The sequence below is a fragment of the Anopheles nili genome, chromosome 3, assembly GCF_943737925.1.
Source record: "Anopheles nili chromosome 3, idAnoNiliSN_F5_01, whole genome shotgun sequence".
In the NCBI taxonomy this organism is placed as follows: Eukaryota; Metazoa; Arthropoda; class Insecta; order Diptera; family Culicidae; genus Anopheles; species Anopheles nili.
In genome coordinates, this window is record NC_071292.1 from 60,182,825 (window position 1) to 60,200,093 (window position 17,269).

At 47.2% G+C, this 17,269-nt stretch overlaps 5 protein-coding genes across 5 annotated transcripts in view; 2 read left to right on the top strand and 3 right to left on the bottom strand.

Annotated features, from left to right (window-relative positions):
• LOC128724743 (uncharacterized) overlaps nt 1–4,290 on the top strand; it is a 34,353-nt gene extending 30,063 nt beyond the window's left edge. The window contains exon 9 of the mRNA XM_053818464.1: nt 49–4,290. Within this exon, the coding sequence (XP_053674439.1) occupies nt 49–4,290 (4,242 nt within the window). The remainder of the gene's footprint in view (nt 1–48) is intronic.
• Nucleotides 4,291–6,538: 2,248 nt separating this feature from the next.
• Nucleotides 6,539–7,648, bottom strand: LOC128725809 (SAP30-binding protein). Its single transcript, XM_053819581.1, has 2 exons — nt 7,526–7,648; nt 6,539–7,453 (listed from the first exon to the last, which is right to left on the bottom strand). The coding sequence occupies exons 1-2, from the start codon at nt 7,646–7,648 to the stop codon at nt 6,584–6,586; spliced, it is 993 nt and encodes a 330-aa protein (XP_053675556.1). The 3' UTR covers nt 6,539–6,583.
• Nucleotides 7,649–8,751: 1,103 nt separating this feature from the next.
• On the bottom strand, nt 8,752–9,949 carry LOC128725723 (translation initiation factor eIF-2B subunit beta). Its single transcript, XM_053819489.1, has 3 exons — nt 9,873–9,949; nt 8,898–9,815; nt 8,752–8,824 (listed from the first exon to the last, which is right to left on the bottom strand). The coding sequence occupies exons 1-3, from the start codon at nt 9,947–9,949 to the stop codon at nt 8,752–8,754; spliced, it is 1,068 nt and encodes a 355-aa protein (XP_053675464.1).
• A 508-nt stretch (nt 9,950–10,457) lies between these two features.
• LOC128725169 (ras-related protein Rab-43) lies at nt 10,458–11,985 on the top strand. The gene is made up of 4 exons (XM_053818892.1): nt 10,458–10,670; nt 10,794–10,878; nt 10,970–11,226; nt 11,288–11,985. The coding sequence occupies exons 1-4, from the start codon at nt 10,458–10,460 to the stop codon at nt 11,393–11,395; spliced, it is 663 nt and encodes a 220-aa protein (XP_053674867.1). The 3' UTR covers nt 11,396–11,985.
• Nucleotides 11,986–12,054: 69 nt separating this feature from the next.
• Nucleotides 12,055–16,563, bottom strand: LOC128726688 (RING finger protein nhl-1-like). The gene is made up of 12 exons (XM_053820509.1): nt 16,430–16,563; nt 16,220–16,362; nt 15,977–16,149; nt 15,716–15,796; nt 15,232–15,351; nt 13,904–13,991; nt 13,380–13,582; nt 13,188–13,321; nt 12,982–13,128; nt 12,734–12,922; nt 12,599–12,671; nt 12,055–12,531 (listed from the first exon to the last, which is right to left on the bottom strand). The coding sequence occupies exons 1-12, from the start codon at nt 16,561–16,563 to the stop codon at nt 12,055–12,057; spliced, it is 1,962 nt and encodes a 653-aa protein (XP_053676484.1).
• Between the last annotated feature and the right edge of the window lie 706 nt (nt 16,564–17,269).

Below are 17,269 nucleotides of genomic sequence, written 5' to 3' on the forward strand. Positions count from 1 at the left end.
TCCTAATCACCTTTTTTGCAAAATCTCTTTCTCGCTCTTTTTCACCAGTCACCTCCACCGGCAGCTATCGAATTTCTTAATAAAATCCGCGAGGTGATCACGATCGCAAAGTACAAGATGTCCGCGAAACGGTTCCAGCCCTCGCTGAATATCATTCCGGAGGAGTTGCAGCAGACAAGTGCTGGTTCGGAGACGTACGGAGCTGTCCAAACGGCTCCAGCCAGTCGCCGGAGCAGCCTCATTAGTTCGCGCAAGGACAGCTCGCGGAAAAGCGCCTGTTCGGGGTGTCCAGGATGCGAGAAGAAGCATGGACAGGCCGACTCAGTCCTTGTGCCGTCCAGCAACTGCCGCAACTGTGGTGATAAGCAGAACAGCATCCGCAAGTGGCTCGAGGATGTCTCGTCGACGCACGGGGATGGGATCGCCGAAGCTGATCTGTACGACAGCAAGTCGAACTTGCTCGCCGGAGAAGAACGTCCCAGTGAGACGGATGGGCCAGCCTGCAAGGACACTCAAGGTGGCATCGTGAACGTTGCTTTCGCCGCGGGTGATGCTCAGCAGGAGTCACTGAAGTCATCGCAAGAAGATGCTCGGATTCGACCCGACATCAAGAAACAACCGAAAGGAAATCGCCCGGGTAAGGCCGGAAGCCCAAACAGCGATAGTTCGTCCACTTCGGATAACGAAACGATCGTGGCCAACAGTGTGAAGGAACGAGCGGCCGTAGTGCGCATCCCATCCGCTAGTAAGTCTGTCCGTTCGGACACCAGCTCAGCTCCGAAGATCGTGTCGCACAGTCTCAAGTCGGACGTGGTGAGTAAGGCTACCAAGTATGGGCTGCAAGATGGAGCCGGCGCGTTGATGAAAAACAGCAGCTTCATCTACGAGGAGAGTCGCCACAATCAGGATTTGTACGTGCGCAACACCAACAACTCGGTGGCGAACCTCGACACGAACAAGGTGTACGACAAACGCGATCTATACAGCATCACTGGCAGCGAGATCTACAACAACCCGCAGTTTGAGGCTTCACCAGTGTTGCCTCACAAACACCTGCCAGCCAGCACTCATGGAAGCCACCATCATCACCATGCGCACGGTAAGAAACCACCCGTGAATGGAGGAAACAGGACTCACGTCAATCCGACTGCAGGAGCCTCGACAGCGGGAAAGCGCCACCCAGAGGTGCATGATCAGTATGCGAACGTGAAACCGATGAAGATGCGCAACATTAGCCAAATGCCGGACATGGTGTTCGAGGCGCTTGCGATGGATCAACGCAAGATACGATCATGGTCGGAGCGGCACGCCGATCGTCTGCTGCCAATGGAACCGGCCGAGTACAACATCGATTCCTCGGATAGCCGGTTCAGCAGTATCGACCGACACGAGCGCTACCGGAACGAGAAGTTCTTTCACGACTTTCTGAACTCGGACCAAGAATGCAACACGCTAGGGAATCGATCTGGAAAGCACGCAAACCGGTACCAGCCAGACTCACCGATCTATTCGCGCAAGTCTCCGCACTACCTGATCGTGGACTACGAAACAGACAGCCTTGAGCGGGCCACCTCAAAGACTCCGATGAGCTTCCGCACGTCAACGACGAACAGCAGCGATCCTGGTTCGCAACCATCGCCTTCGCTCAGCACGGCTTTGCCGCTCGAGGAGGAGGTCGAAATCCGAAACGCCATATACGATCGGGTGGAGGGTTTTAGAAAGGATACTGACACGATCAAGACGGAACGCGCAGCTGTCAGTATCCGGTCCAATGAGTACGAAGACGTTCCGCAGCCGGTGGGTGCCGGGAAGAGAAAGAAGAAGGTGCCGAAGATCAAGTGTGATACGCCCTTTCAGGGGAGCATCACGATCGAGGTGGAACACAGTCCGGATGACTGCGAGCTATCGGCGACGGACAGCGATCAGTTCGAGCCGGACACGCTCGACCGGAAACCGAAGAAGGCGAATGGCCAATCGAACGCTGTAAGCCGCCATCGGAGTAATGTGTGGGATGGAGACGCCCGGGGAAGCCGTGGGCTGTGCAGTACGGCCGAGTCGAGTCTCACGTCACTACCGGCCGACTTGAACAGCCATTTTGTGTTAAAGTCCACGGGGTCCTTCAAACATGAGACGAGCTTCGGAAGTCTGCGAGAGATCTATGAATCGAAAAACCCGAAGACGACTGGAATCGGCAACGGCAATACGGCCGTACGCAGTTCCTTGGGGAATCTCTCGGAGTTGGACGTGAAATCGGGCAAGCTGTTGTCGTTGGAGACTCGCCATTCACGTCGCCAGCGCACAAACGTCGGAGATGCGATCCTACCAGTACCGAAGCTGGTTCCTCCGGACTTGATACCGCCGGAGAATGCGCGATCTGGTACGCTGTATGATCACCCGCGGTTGGGCCAAAAGAAGACATCAGACGAGTATGGTGGTGTGCCGACGAAAAACCTGGCCTGTTGGAGCAATAGCGAGAAGCTGTCAAACCCTCCAACAGGTCCTGCACCGAAGCCAAACTTCTGTACAAGTAGTGAGAACTACGAGTCGATCAACAGTCTGACGGCGGATAGCGACTCGACGCAGTTCACGGGCGTGTCAGATAACGATCGGGCAGGATCGGGTGGTAGCAACAGTACCAGCAAAAGTCGACCTACGGTGGGCAAACCGGCCAACTACAGCCATGTCCAGAAGGTGCCGACAGAACAGCCGGTGTACCTTGGCGAGAAGTTGGGCGAATACGCACGGATCGAGGATCGTCAGGAACCGGGTGGGATTCTCGAGAGCTACATGACGTTGGGTGAGCTGAACAGCAGGAACCTCTTGCAGCAGGTGGACAGCAAGATCTACGATTTGCGCCAGCGCCACGCACAACCGCCGGTGATTAGCAAGGCGAAATTCATCGAGGACATCGACAAGATCGAGGTGCTGTCAACGAAAACGCTGTCGAATTACAGCTACCCGATCAACAGGAATGGGCCGTCGATCAATCCGAAGGATGTCGGAGAGGACGAGAAACCGTCCATCTACGACATCAGCGCACCGATGCCGATGACGACTGCCGGAGGATCACCACCAACCACCACGAAGGTGTTCCGAGTGGAACTGAACCAGTCCTCGAACGGGATGCAGATCGCGATGGGTTTGCGCGATCGCGTGAAGAAATCAAAGGACCTGAAGAACGCTTGGAAGAAGTTCATTGGCATCGCAACGTCCAAGTTCAACGGAAAGACTGGTGATCCTGAGCTCGAGAAGACGTCCGACTCGTCAGACATCCTCGAGAAGGACGAAGGCATATCGTCGTTGATCGACGACTCGTCAGGCAGTGGGGCGTACGGCTCGCACTACCAACCAAGGCATCACCACCATCATCATCGCAAGCGACCTTCACCACCGTCAGTTGAGGATGGCGAAAAACCGTCGACTTCGCGCAATATCACGATTGTGAGGAGTAACTCGCGATCGAGCACCAAGGAACAGGATAGTGGGTACATGAGCGCCGATTCGAGCGAGTCGAAGCTGAACGGCAAGAAGCTGTACGAACGCTTCAACTTCAGCTCGCATTCCCCCGAGGGTGGTCCGGATGGCACGATCATGGAAGAGAACAAGTACGAGATCTGCGCCATCCAGGAGTCGCCGTCCGGTACTTCCGGTGGGAACATTCACGAGCCTCCAGGAACACCAGACGCAACCGGAACGACCCGAAGCGGTTCATCGACGGGTGGATCTTCATCCGGAGCTGGATCACGATCGGAAAAGTCGATCACACGTCCTCGATCACCACCGCCTCCTTTGCCACCTCCAAATCCTCCGCCACCTCCACCACCGACGGCCACAATTCCAACGAAAAAGCGACCCACGAACCCGGGCGGACCCGTGAAGGTCCTCGAGAAACCGCACACCAAGCCACCACCACCACCGGCACCTTGCTCGAGTTCTTCTCCACCCACGTCCCTGACGACGATCGCTCAAACAGCGCAAATGAGTTCTGCAGGTTGTTCCTCGCAAGCCCGATCGGCTCGAACCCCTACAAATGGGGTCTTCTTCAACACGTCCGATGCCATCAGCGTGCGGGTGTACTCCTCCGATGACGAGAAGTTTAACGGCAGCGACGACGCGATGTCCTGCATCTCGGATGAGGACGATCTTGAGTCGCACATGGACGACATCTCCGAATCGGGTGCCGAAAGCGTCGAGACGCACTCGGTGTTCTTCAAGAACATCCGTAAACCGGCCCACCTGACACCGGTGGTTCCGAACACCGACCGGGCCATAGCGGCAGCAGTGCACTAGTGCACGTGATCATGGTTCGTCAGTTTTTCGTCCTTTCGGATGCACCTAGTAGCATCCCCTATAACTAGCGTAGGATACCGGAGAATGGTAATGTTAAATCGCAATCTTGTTAGCTGTTAGGACGTTTCGGTTACGCCGCTGTACATTCGCACCCGTCCCGAACCGCGGGGACGCGCACACCGTACGAGATTATTGAGTTATTGTACCTCCACAAGTATTGAGTGCGATCCTAGCCGCGTCCTGTGTCCGATGTCCAGGACGAGGCTGCCGGGTTGCTCTCGTGTAGCTTCTAGAATATGCTAGCGATCGTAAGGAATAATGGCAACTGTGCAATTAGAACGATGAGAAACACGTGCAATGAACGGGAACTAGAGTGGGGGTGTTAAAGGGTAGATAATTTATTTTTCAACATCGAGCGTGATCGAGTGAACGAATGGGGGGTTGTATGTACGAGAATGTATGGTGTTTTGCGTGGATGCTGTGTTGTGTGCCTCTCTGTTGAGTTTAGCTGTCGTATCTACATGTCTCGTCCCATAGTATTCATTTTATACATTTGGCTAGCATTATCCACTCATTTGTTTTTTGTGGCTATTTTTCGTTTTTATAATTTTTCTCTCATATTTTTGTCATTTTCCTTGATTTTATGTGTAGTCTGTTATAGTTTTCAGTTCTTTTTTCTCGAGTGTGTCAAGAACCAACTCTTACAAATATTTTCAAATTATTCCTTCGATCTTTACTGATGCTCTAAAAGTGCATTTACAGTGCAATCGAAAATACGAAAATGTAGTGCGACAGCAGATGAATGTGATACGCGACGAGCACGTCGTTTGCATTAGTTGGCAATCTTAGGTGCGTAAGGATACGTAGGTTTAATGGAGGATGGGAACCTTCCCTCTCCGTAATGGTGGGGCGGGCAAACCCTCAACGGTGTAGCCCAACCCCACATTACAAAACTAGGCCGGATATGTGCAATACAATACAACAATCCGTAGTTAAGGTTTTTACCCTAGGTTAGGAGTGGACCGTGGCAATAGTAAGCTAATTCGTAAGGCTCCATTCGTGGAGAGAAACTGTATGTTTAATCCTCTAAATGTAACCTCGTAGCGGCTAACGATTCGGTGAGGTAGTTGTAGCTTAAATCACGGCTATAATACCAAAAATGGCTCACACACTTTTGGCTATTGTAACGATTCGAACTGCGATCGATGATCGCATGCAATGTAGTGTAAGCAAAACGGAATCACCGTGGTTCGGTTGGGTAATTTTTAAAAACCGTTCTTTTTAGGATTTTATATGGTTGTTTGTTTTTTTTTTTATTTTTTTACATAAAGTAGCATTGCTTTCGGTTCTTCCATTTGCAACCGAAACGCATTCTACTCTGAACACTATTGCGTTCAGGCGACGTTAGCTTCATAAGTACCTGCCAAAAAACTATAGCAAAAAAGCTCGGAAGGAACTGAAAAACACCCCATACCGGGCGTTTAACTTTCCGCAAGACAACTGTAGCGAATAATAGATAGATAGATAGTGTAAGGTTTAGCTTCTAGACATATTTATTTCAATTGTTTCCATGTCCTTTTTCTCGTATGATATTTTTTTTGTTTCATTTAGGTTATATTGGTTATAATTACCTTTCGTTCATAAATCTGTTTCTCGTCCGGTGCGTGTTGCCGCTGTTTAGCACGAGCATCTAATGTTGGTAATATTATTGAAAAAAAAAATAGAAAGTTTATTAGTATACGGTACGGATTCAACGGCATAGGCCGGATTTATTCGATGCAATTTTAATGTTAAGTAATCTTCAACACTCCTTCAAGATGCATGTTAGCTATCATTGTAGAATTAAGTCGCCGTTTAGTTAGCGAATCCTGGGAGGAGGAAGGATAGAGCATTGCTCCCTACAACTCCCTGCGTGCAGCGTAAATAGCAAAATACCTGAAGTTGCTCATTATTTCGTCGTTTCGTGTGCTTGGAGCTGTGTACAGAACTGACTCGATAGCGAACGAAAGCACAGAATAAGTTTTCCTACTACATTTTCTTTGTTTGTTGCATAACGATAGCAAAATTGCGTTTTACCGTAGATCATTTCCCACTCATGGACTGTAATAGATGATTTTATGTAACAGAGAAGAATAAAATGCTGTTTTTAATTACAAGTGTAAGGGTTTTTTCAATTAAACGGAAAAATAATATCATAAATCGGTTAGGTTCTGGCAGATCAAGACAAAAACGGACGATGGTACCAAAATAACTTAGTCTAATTTTATTTGTCCTATGTTTCGCTATGTGAGTATTACACCTTGGGCTTCTTTGGAAGCGACCCAAACGCCGATATGACTGTCCCCTTCGTCCCGGTGGCCGTCGTTGTGAGGGTCTGCTGAATTATACTCGCAGGTTTGAGAGCGTTAGCCATGGCAACAGCGGCGGCCGATCCCAGCATTCCGGGGGCCGCCCCTAATACACCCGGTTGGTCCCATTTTGACTTCCGCTTCTTAGACTCTTCTGGGTCCGTGCGCTTCACGCCGGTTTGGATTTCCGTTTTCGTCGCTTCCTTTCGCGCCTTTTCCACCTTCTCCATTTCGATTTTCTGTGACTTGGCCAGCTCCTCGTAGTACGATTCCTTACCCCACTGGAACGGGTCGTATATCTCGGGCTGGTAGTTAGTGCCCAGCTCGTTAATGTCGCAAAAATGGATCAGCTTTTCGTAGATGCTCGGGTTACGGAACTCTTTGCGCTCCTGTATGATGCGGTTGGTGTCCATGTTTGAGTTTTTCATACGCTCGTGCAAGGCAGCGATCTTTTCCTGCAGTTCTTGCGAACACTTGCCTTTCGGTTCCGGCGGCAAGCTAAACCCGTACAGCTTCGAGCGGTCTAGCTTCGGAGGGGACGGACTTCGCTCGGCGGCGGGTTCTTCGTCCGATTCCTCCACCAAGACGCTCTCATTGTGTGCTGGAGAATTATTTTCATCGTCCGAAACAACGGTGTCGTCGATGTAGCTCACTAGGCGTAAAGCTTTTTTCCGAACCGGGCCTGGCGTTCCATTGTCACTGGCTCCGCTGGGTTCTGCAGATTTCAGTGGCAAGCTGGTGTTGTTGCTTTGAGTGATAGGTGTGCTTGAGCTCTCGGACATATCGCGCAGAGGTGTTTGCTGACGGGAACGAATCTGAGACGAACCGTATGGAATACATAATAATTACGCTGACTGTATGATACTCGTTGTGAAGGAATACAGTACCTGTGAAACGGAACTTCCATCGTCGGATTGGCCTGAATCATCGTCCGATGGATGACCCCCTTCATTTTCTGAATCCGTGTAAGTGGCCGTCAATGAAGCTAGTGCAGAATTTTTGGAACTCATCTTAGACAGTAGGTTGTGAAACGTTGGACCACAAATGTTTTATAGGATACAACTGCAACTGGTTATAACGCGTGGTTTCTAGGGTTCCCTATAGTGCTGGTACCGGTGGACATTGAGTTGCGGTTCTTTACAATCGGAACGCCACCAATTCAATCGCACATTCGGAAAGTATGATAACCGTGTGTTCCACTATTTGAAAGAGTTTATTAATATTTACTTTTACTTTAAAATCATGCGATAGTTCTGTGGGTAAACACAGCAATTTCTAAACAATACTAAACAAGTGTGACAAAATTTCGAGCATAATTTGACGTTTGTAGGCACTATTCGAAATCCATCTTCGAAAACATACCCTTCATCAACTAAGCGTCTCTTTAACACAGCGTCGTAAAAAATGTATTTAACAAATTTTTATTTTTATATTGTACAAAAATTGCTTGGAGAATTGTATTTGAAATAATAGTCGTTGGCACCAATTTGCTTACAGTCGTTCAGACAAATCTGCAAACTGACTAACCATGCTGCACCATGCAAGAATTTCTGACATATTTCAGTAAAGAATGTATCGCTTTTGGGTACTTTTTAAATTAAATTGAAGCCTTAATGTCTTTTATTCCTCTCAAAATGGATTGAGGATGCTTAAGCACGCAGTTTCTTTTCAAATATTGCGTCTTTATATTAAAATATTTCAAACTGCGGTCACTCCACGTGTTACTACATTCGTTATTTATATATTACTTGACGACATCATGCTTCTCAATTTTGTTAAGCGATTGCTTTCATGAACATTTCGATTGTACCATTAGATAATCTCATGATATTTTTTTTCATAATTCCTATACCGTCCGTCGCCAACGGTTGTATTTTCTCGCAATTCTATATTGCACTTTTTTCACTAAAATAACACGTGGCTTTCTGCTTCCTTTCCTGCTATATATCTTGATCAAGGATTGATTAAAACAATAAAAGCTGTATTTGTAACGGTTTTATATAACGGATATGTTAACTCTCAAAACCTGTATATGGATACATCAAATCAAACATGTAATGATCGAAGTGTAAATCATTTTATTTCATTGGGCTTCCCATTTAGATTGCAATTTTCATAACATGTTATCATCTGGATGATATAGTTCACCTATCAGGCGGTAAATGTAGGACGGTGCATTTGTACCACTGCAAAAGAAATAACCATTTAAGCAAATATTCATCTACTCCTGTGCAATAGTCACCCGACTGTTTAGCTTACTTATTTGTGATGAAGAGTGTCACCAGCTCTGGAGGCACATAATCGAAGCACGGATTATAAGCATTGGTTAATCGTGAGGCCAATTTCTTTGATTCCAGTATGCATCCAGTGTTGCCCAGCATATTGAAATCACCCTGATCGTAATGGCACAAATGTACGGGTGCAAACTTGTACGTGGGTGCCAGCACAATGACCGGGACGGAAAAATGCTTCGCTGATAATGCCAAGCTATACGCCCCGCAAACCGCTTGCAATCCTCCGTTTGCTAAAACAGAATGCGTTCCGATGATAACCTTGTTTATACGTGACATTATCGCAAAGATAGCCGCATCCGAAACGAGCGTAGTTTGAATCTTTGCATTTGCAAGGTTGGCGGCCAACTGTTGGCCCCGACACTCGGGGGCACATTCTACCACCACCACCTCAATGGGTCGAGATTCGGCAGCTTTTAGTAAGAACCTTTCCACGCTTCGTGAGTACCCGATGGTCATGATAAGTTCCGCCGAGTGGATATGTTCCGCTGCCTGGGAAGAAATGCTTCCGATCGTCGTTTCGAGCTCAGTTTCTAGCTCGGTTAAGTGGTCCAGCAGCGAATTTTTCAGGGTTGGCAATGATTTTGAGTAATCGTCCCGTTCCGATTCCTCTCCCTGGGTTATCAGCTTGTGCAGTGAAAGGATACTTTGTCCATCGTCGACCTGCACCACGCGCGTTGAGTCGTATTCTTCGCGTATTATTTTCATAACTCGCCGGATGACATTCAAAATAACAATGCCATCCGGAAATGCTTCGGATAGGAATTGACCCTGTTTTCTAATAAACAGCAATAGCTCCTTCGCCGTCTTCCATGGTTCCTTCTCCACAAGCTTCTTCATCAGGTGCAGTGTAGCCGATGAAAGCTTATGTGCTTCGGAAAAATTCCTGCAGCAAAATAGTGCATATTAATGCAAACACAGCATGCATGATTCCATTTCTTACCCGAGACGAACGTTGTGGATAAATTTCGCTACTTCCTGACCTGAAGACAAGACAATTTCTTTCTTAATTTCCTTCATTGCAAGATTTGATGAAGATTCCACGGATGTTTGTTGTTCTTCGTGTTGCCTGTGTGACAGTTTCTGTTGTCATCCACGACGAAGGCTTCTGCTGGCTCTACACTTCATTGGTGCGACACACAGGATTGTCCTTTTGTTTCTACTTAAAATTGATGAACTAAAGCAATTATTTTAAGTTTATAAAACATAATTTAAAAATTTCAAGCAAATGTTTCACATTTTTAACATTTTTCCAACCTGCAATATCAGCTAATTCCGATATATAAATAAGGTGTCAAAACACAAGACAGTGTATTCGATGCTTCGGAAAATGCGTCTCAAAACAACAACAACCACCGACAGCAAACGACAAAGAAAACAATAATCTTTTTACAGCTTTGCGTTTTTGGAGACGTTTATTTTATAACCCTAGCTGCTTTCTAAAGAACCCTTGTACAAAGGGCAGAAAGTAGCAGAAAAGTGCTTCCGTGTGCGCGTAGAAACCAAGTGCCAGATCCGCAGAATTAACATGTCCGCCTCTCAACCAACGTCGCTGATAGCGACGCATGGAAACGAGTCGTTCGATTTTCTATTTAAAATCGTTCTGATCGGAGACTGCGACACCGGAAAGACATGCATCGTACAGCGGTTTAAGTCGGGTAACTTCATCGAAAGCCATGGAAACACGATCGGTGTGGATTTTTCCATGAAAGCGGTGGTCGTCGACGGGAAAAACGTTAAGGTAAGCTATGTTGCCATGCTTAATTCATACGTGCTTCCTGCATGCCGGAAGTTTAAAAGGCGATCGAGAGCTCGGTTGCCTTTCAAGTTGTCGGTCCTGATAACATTATTCAATGTATTTCAGTTGCAAATATGGGATACTGCCGGTCAGGAACGATTCCGCACCATTACGCAAAGCTACTATCGATCAGCAAATGGCGTTCTAATCGGTTGGTATCGGTTGCAAGCACGTAGATTCGCAGTAGATAACGAAAAGATATCTCAAGTCACTGATTTGTAATTCCTTTTATGTATTCCCAGTGTACGACATCACCAAGCGGTCGTCGTTTCTCAGTCTCCAACGATGGATCGACGAGGTACGAAGGTACACCGCCTCGAACGTGATGATATTCGTGATAGGCAACAAATCAGATCTCGAATCGGTACGGGAGGTTGAATTCTCCGAGGCCCAAAGCTTATGCCAATACATCCCCGAGGTGATGTTTGTGATGGAAACATCGGCCAAAGACAATCGGTTCATTGAGGACGCGTTTATGACGCTTGCGACCGAGCTGAAGGTTTGTTGCGATGATGGATAATCGTCTGCTCATAACTGATTTTGGGCTATTTCATTTGTAGAGACGACACGATGGAATAACTGCAGCTGAAGAGGAGGAAAATATCACGCTAGGTCAGAGTAAAACCTTATCTACCAATTCCTGTAACGCGTTATGCAATTTGACGTGAAGAAGTGCAAATTTCGGAACAAAGCTACTGATACCTGGCTGAAGCCAAATGACCATTGCGAACCATATTAACCAGCCAATCGGACAAAGATATCCCTCCCAGGATTTAGACTCTAAAACACCCGTATCTTATTCTTTCATCACCAACACACACAACACCTCCTGACCGTGCATGCCATTTTCCTAAGCAATTCTGCAGCGAAATGCTGCAATAGTAAATAAGCCATAGGTGCTCGATTGCGATAAACTAATCTCATGTCATGTCACACATTGGATGTCGTGATGAGGTTTAGCTGTATATAATTGGAATGGTACTCGTACCAAGGAATCATGTGTTAACTAATTTGTAGTAATTATAACTTGATGGGAGACCCGCACAGTGGCTGTCCCGTGTTAACAGTTGTCGAATCAAAAATATTTTCTCGTACTCGATACTCGAACGCTGCATACAAGCTCAGCAAGTGAGCGTGAAGAGTTGACTCTATACGTAGAGTATGACATGTGGAATATTTTATACGAGCTATTTATTAGTTTGAGGAAGTCTTAGAGCTATTTTAAACGATCGTGTATGTAAATAAAATGCTATTTTTAACCTCCTTCATGCAATAAAATGTTTTCATTGTGAGAACCATCAACTTAGGCGTTGTACTAGCAGCTCTACTAGAAGATAAGTTGTACCGCGTGGTTTTTGTAGTCGCTGATGACAATCTCCCAGTCCTTGCTTACGCAAATGCCTGAAATCCAGTTGAACTTACCGGCCGAATCACCTCTTGAACCAAGTGCCGTCACAAACTGCCCATTGGGACGGTAGACGAGAATCTTCGCATTTCCCCCATCGCCCACGAGAATGAATCCGGCCGGATCCACACCAATAACCTCCGGGTACTGGAATTGTCCGTTAATCGTACCGGTTTGGCCAAATTCTAGCAGCTGCTCGCCGTGTTTGTTGAAAATCTTCACCCTCCGATTGCCAGCATCCAGCACTAATACGCACGAGTCCTTCTGGACTGCGATGTCGGTGGGATTCTTGAGGTCGACGATACGCGCCAAAACTTTCGCTTGAGACGCCTTAATCAGCTGATCCTTTGTCAAGCGTCCGAATTGGGAGTGCACCTTCCCATCGCTTGCACTAATGCACTGCACCAAGTGGAGAAGAGATGTTTTGAGGGCATGATCAACTGTCCCTTAAGTTCATGCTGCTTACCTGTATTCTATCGTTACCAGTATCGCACACGAAAATACAATCATCCGACGAGAATGCTATTCCTTCTGGAGATCTAAGAAAAAACTGTAATATAACAGGACGTCTATTTCGCAAAGTTTTGTCCAATTATCATACCGCAGCTGACCGGCTTGATCGCCTCTGGAGCAAAGCTTGCGCAATAACTTTCCTTCCTGAGAGAAGACAAAAATGCAGTGCTTCCATTTGTCTGTTACAAACAGCTCCTTTCGTTCAGGATCAAACGTAATTCCTTGCGGGTAGCTAAGCTCCTCGTGAGCTATTTTCTGTACTATCTCACCGTTCGTTCTGTAATTTCAATTCAATACCATAAGTCGCACGTATAAGTAAAATCTGGAAAAACCTACTTATCGATACCAAAAACGATGCGACACTCAGATCCAGCAACATAAAGGAGCGGTTTTTCCAGCTTATCATGGTTCCAGGGTGCGAACCCGACGCCTGTCGGACGCTGGCAATGATTCCAGAGCAGCCTAGGTTTGTAGATGTGACTTCTGTTGAGAAATAAAACCCAACTAAAAATGACAAATAAAATTGTAAGCCTCATTCTTACTTGTAAAATTGTACTAGCGACGTTTCGGATGAATTTGGATGTAGCTGATGCTTCTGGAAGTGTTGAGTACTCGCACTACGTTTGACCACTGATGTAGCTCGTTTTTCGAAGACAGTTTCAACCTTTAGCTTTTCCTAGAAGAATATCCTGACTCTCAGTACGATCTGTATGCTTTGGCGCCAGATTTCTTACCCGGTTAAACAGGATACGCTCCCGGCCCCACAGAGCCACCTCCTCCAGGATGATCGACGTGTCTTTGTGCAGTTTCAAGTACAGTTGGACCGGATCCAGCGAGCCCACAATCGGACGTTCAATCAACGTCCGCATTTGGTTGATTTTCTCCCTCACCAGTTCGTGCGAACAGAGCGCATCATTTAGTATTCCTTGCGAGGAGTCTTCGCAGGCGTTGCGTCCATTTTAATGGCAGGTTGGCATAACAGTAGCCCCACCGGACATGTCAATGCGACGGATTTGGTGCAGTTTGGCGCGACGGTTGCTCCGGCCAACGCCACGGGGTGGACACGTGAAACGAGAATGCAACAGAAAAATGGATGCTAATAAGCTAAAAAGCAGAGTAGAACGTGCCGAGCATATGCAAATGGGGGCTGGCAAGTGCAGCTTTCCGGTGGACAAAAGCGATCGAATTCCGGTAGCCGCACATGTGCCACGCTGGATGGGGGGAAAAAAATTCGCAAAGAAAGTTCAATCAATTTCACCTAATAGCTCCGCTTGTTGTCGCTGAAGGCAGTGCATTTTGTCGAGAAAGCATGCCTTTATCTCGTCATTGATCTCGGTGAAGCGGCTCTGGAAACAAATACGATACAAATAGGAGGTGATAAATTCCAGCAGTTTGAATACGTGCCATAAATTTACGTCTATGCAAAGTGGCCTAACTAGAGCACGAAAAGGCACACGGAAGCATAACCTACGAAGCCTTTCTAAGAGCAATCCTGCATAGTGAACACATTATTGAATCTTAAAAAAAAGTACATTATGCGTGATTGAATTCAGCAATGTTCCGACATTTCGATCCCGACCGCGAATCTAACCCAATTTATCAATCCGACTGCCAGACTGGCCCAAAATTTTAGCATTCTATCGCAGTGCATCCGCTTCGCGCGCGATCGAACAATTTCACCGGTGACAATCGATCGGTCGGGACGGGACTTTCGTTTGGCTAAAAATTTTTGGTTTTGCAACTTTTACTTATCGACGACGTGCGGCCGAAGTCAGGCAGTACTTTGCATGCGCAATGAGCCAGCACCGTATTCGGGCTTGGAAGGTGTTTAGGTGGGGGCGCCCGCTTTCTGTCTTTCAAAAAGCAAATTAAAAAATAACAGATTAACCAGCATTGCGATGCGCAGCACGTGCACCTTTTCATTTAAATCTACCACGTGCTCCGTGCGCGGCTAACGGGCAAGTAATGGATTTGAAAAACGCACGCAGCCACTGGCAGCCGGCATTGCTCCGCAGCCAAAAATTCGGGCGATTTAATTTCGTACATAAAATAACCAAAGCGAGGCAACATCGTACGTCGAAGTAAGGACTAATCAGTGCAGGAGTTAGGCCGTCCAGTACGCAAATCCTCCGACCAAGACAGCGTGACTTTCATGGCACTCGTTGCAAGATGAATGATAATCTTCAGCGGCGGTTCACCGACAGAGATTTGATACGATCGAGTGATAAGACAATTTTTGTCATCCACCGTGGCCTCATTTTCACTCTCAATCGCACGAATGGCGTGCCGGCGTGGTTCGTGCGCGCTTTTGCCGATTGCCTTTTTTTATGTTATTCGCGCGTCCAATTTGCCCTCTTTTCCGGTGCGCGGCGTCCGTCAGCAGGACAAGGCGGCGCCTCCTTTGATTGGCTCGTGTGCATTGATGGTTGGCGATATAATTTCGGGCTACGGAAACCCGCGCATTAACCCGTGGTGAAGCAAACCGGACCCGTTGGGCGTGGTAGCCCTGGAAGGAAATTCCCTACGCTGACCGTTGGCGGCTTGTGTTTTCCACCCCGCGAGAGTTTTGTGTGTTAATTTACTTACCTTATATTCAATCATTTTATGGTCCATTTTTTCATTGGCCGACTTTAGCTGGTCCTCCAGCTGACCAACCTGCCGGGAGAGCTCGTCCACGTGGGCCAGCCAGCAGATCGCGCAGAGCATCTGCAAACGAAATCGAAAATGGTGTGCTTTAATTTTGGCTAATGATCGGGTGGCCTCCTTCTGTTCTGCACGCGAGAACTTGATTCCATGCCATATTTGTTGGAGCGCAGGTTTAAATCCAATTTTGGAATCATACAACGGCGTAGTGAAATCAAGCTAATCACCAAAATGACACGCAGAATCGCGCATATACGATGGGTTGTCGTGAACGGAAGGAATTTTCTATCATTTTCACTTTTTGTTGCGATTCACAATGCCAACGAAAAATAATTGATAGCCCTGCAGAGTACTTTTCTTCTAATAGTTCGTCCTAATAAGATACTCCTTGTAATAATTCTATCCTAGTAGATACACTTTAACTTACCGACATGCAGTGGTCGCATTTGTGCATCGGCGTTTCGGAAACGGTTTGACACTTGGAGCACTGCAGAGTTGGGGCCAAATTCTGGAAACGAAATATACACCGCAAAACAACGGTCAAAAACGCGACAGATCGTTCCGCACCGACAAGAAACGCACGGAACGTGTGCCCATTTCCAAAAAGCCCCCGCACGCGATAAGTGGCCAATTAATGGAGTGACCAAAATTAAATGTCACCGATAAGAGCGCAGAAGAAATACGTTACATTCTCCAGGTGATAGCTGCCGATGTTGGGCGAACACGGGACCGATGATGCTGCTGATGGCGTTGGATGCATCATCAGCAGCATGTTATCGATGTGCAGGTTCGACGGAAGGCACGTTAGATCCGGATCCTTGAGGAGTTGCTTTGTTCCGCAAGTTATGCACGCGATGTAAGCTGAAAAGATCGGCAGGATTGTAGCTCCATGAGAAAGGCATAAAACCATCGATCGGTTGGGAAGGCTCACACTTGTCCGTTTGCTTTTGGAGGCACTCTTCCAGGCATTCCAGACAGAACGTATGCTGGCAGTTGAGCATCTTCGGAACGTTCAGTCTAAGCTCACACAGTTCACAGATCAGCAGTTGTTCGATGTTTTTGGATATGTTCTCTCTGAGGGCAGGTAAAACAACGTTCTGGATAAACAACGTACTAGTTAGGTAAACGGCTTTTCACAAACCTTTTGCTAAAATCGGACGAGTTCCTTGAAGAAGATCCATCTGTATGTCGATTTCGTGCCGTTATTGCCATCGGTGGACTTCGAGGGGTGTCATCGTAGGAAATCAGCCGACTGCTGCGTATTCCACGGTTCATGTTGATGCTTTTCTGCTTCTCTCGCTGTGGTGTCTAGTTTTCGAACCCACCTGTCTTCACTTTGAAATGATACTGAGACGCTCAGACCAGGAACTGACGAGCAGGAAGGCCAACGATTGCGATCTGGTAGAATCTTATCTGCGTGTGTTCCCCGAACTGTTCACTGATCGGGTGCAAGATATTCTTGCTTGTTTGTGTGGCGGAGTGCAAAACATCCACCATGCGGTTTGGGAATAGTAATTAGAGTTGAAATTGCTGTGATTCAGGCTTGTAGTATGCATGTTCTATGGTTATAAACCACTCAAAATAATTCGCAAGCATATCATCGTTTTATCAATTAATTGTTTTGAAAAAAAAACCCTTTAAAACATTCCGAAAAGAATCGAATTCTGTGAGTAAAATGATCCACATAATTCTCAACCTCACCGGCTGCTTTCACTTTTCGTCCTACCCACAACCATACGACAGCGTCACACACCACAGGAAAGGATTCTGGACTCGAATCGCCAAACTCTCATGCCCTCCTCATGGGTCCGGTTCCGTTGAAGATGCACCCAACGCATCTTCAACCGAAGCCAGGTGCCACGGAAAGTACGCAAAGACAGTGACATGCTGCGCTACATCACTGCTCAACCGGTCGTCCCCGTGGAACCGGGGAACCACGTGTTGAGAGAGGCACAAACGGGGGCGCAACTCGTCGCCTCGG

Coding starts and splice junctions, on each gene's coding strand:
- LOC128725809 (XM_053819581.1), bottom strand. CDS start 7,648: ATGAGTTCCAAAAATTCTGCACTAGCTTCATTGACGGCCACTTACACG. Junction 7,454..7,525: donor ATGGAAGTTCCGTTTCACAG/GTACTGTATTCC, acceptor GGTTCGTCTCAG/ATTCGTTCCCGTCAGCAAAC.
- LOC128726688 (XM_053820509.1), bottom strand. CDS start 16,563: ATGAACCGTGGAATACGCAGCAGTCGGCTGATTTCCTACGATGACACC. Junction 15,352..15,715: donor AATGCGACCACTGCATGTCG/GTAAGTTAAAGT, acceptor TTTCGTTTGCAG/ATGCTCTGCGCGATCTGCTG. Junction 13,129..13,187: donor TCGCTAGTACAATTTTACAA/GTAAGAATGAGG, acceptor ATTTCTCAACAG/AAGTCACATCTACAAACCTA.
- LOC128725723 (XM_053819489.1), bottom strand. CDS start 9,949: ATGAAGGAAATTAAGAAAGAAATTGTCTTGTCTTCAGGTCAGGAAGTA. Junction 9,816..9,872: donor ATCCACAACGTTCGTCTCGG/GTAAGAAATGGA, acceptor ATTTTGCTGCAG/GAATTTTTCCGAAGCACATA. Junction 8,825..8,897: donor ACACTCTTCATCACAAATAA/GTAAGCTAAACA, acceptor TTTCTTTTGCAG/TGGTACAAATGCACCGTCCT.
- LOC128725169 (XM_053818892.1), top strand. CDS start 10,458: ATGTCCGCCTCTCAACCAACGTCGCTGATAGCGACGCATGGAAACGAG. Junction 10,879..10,969: donor AGCAAATGGCGTTCTAATCG/GTTGGTATCGGT, acceptor ATGTATTCCCAG/TGTACGACATCACCAAGCGG. Junction 11,227..11,287: donor CGCTTGCGACCGAGCTGAAG/GTTTGTTGCGAT, acceptor TTTCATTTGTAG/AGACGACACGATGGAATAAC.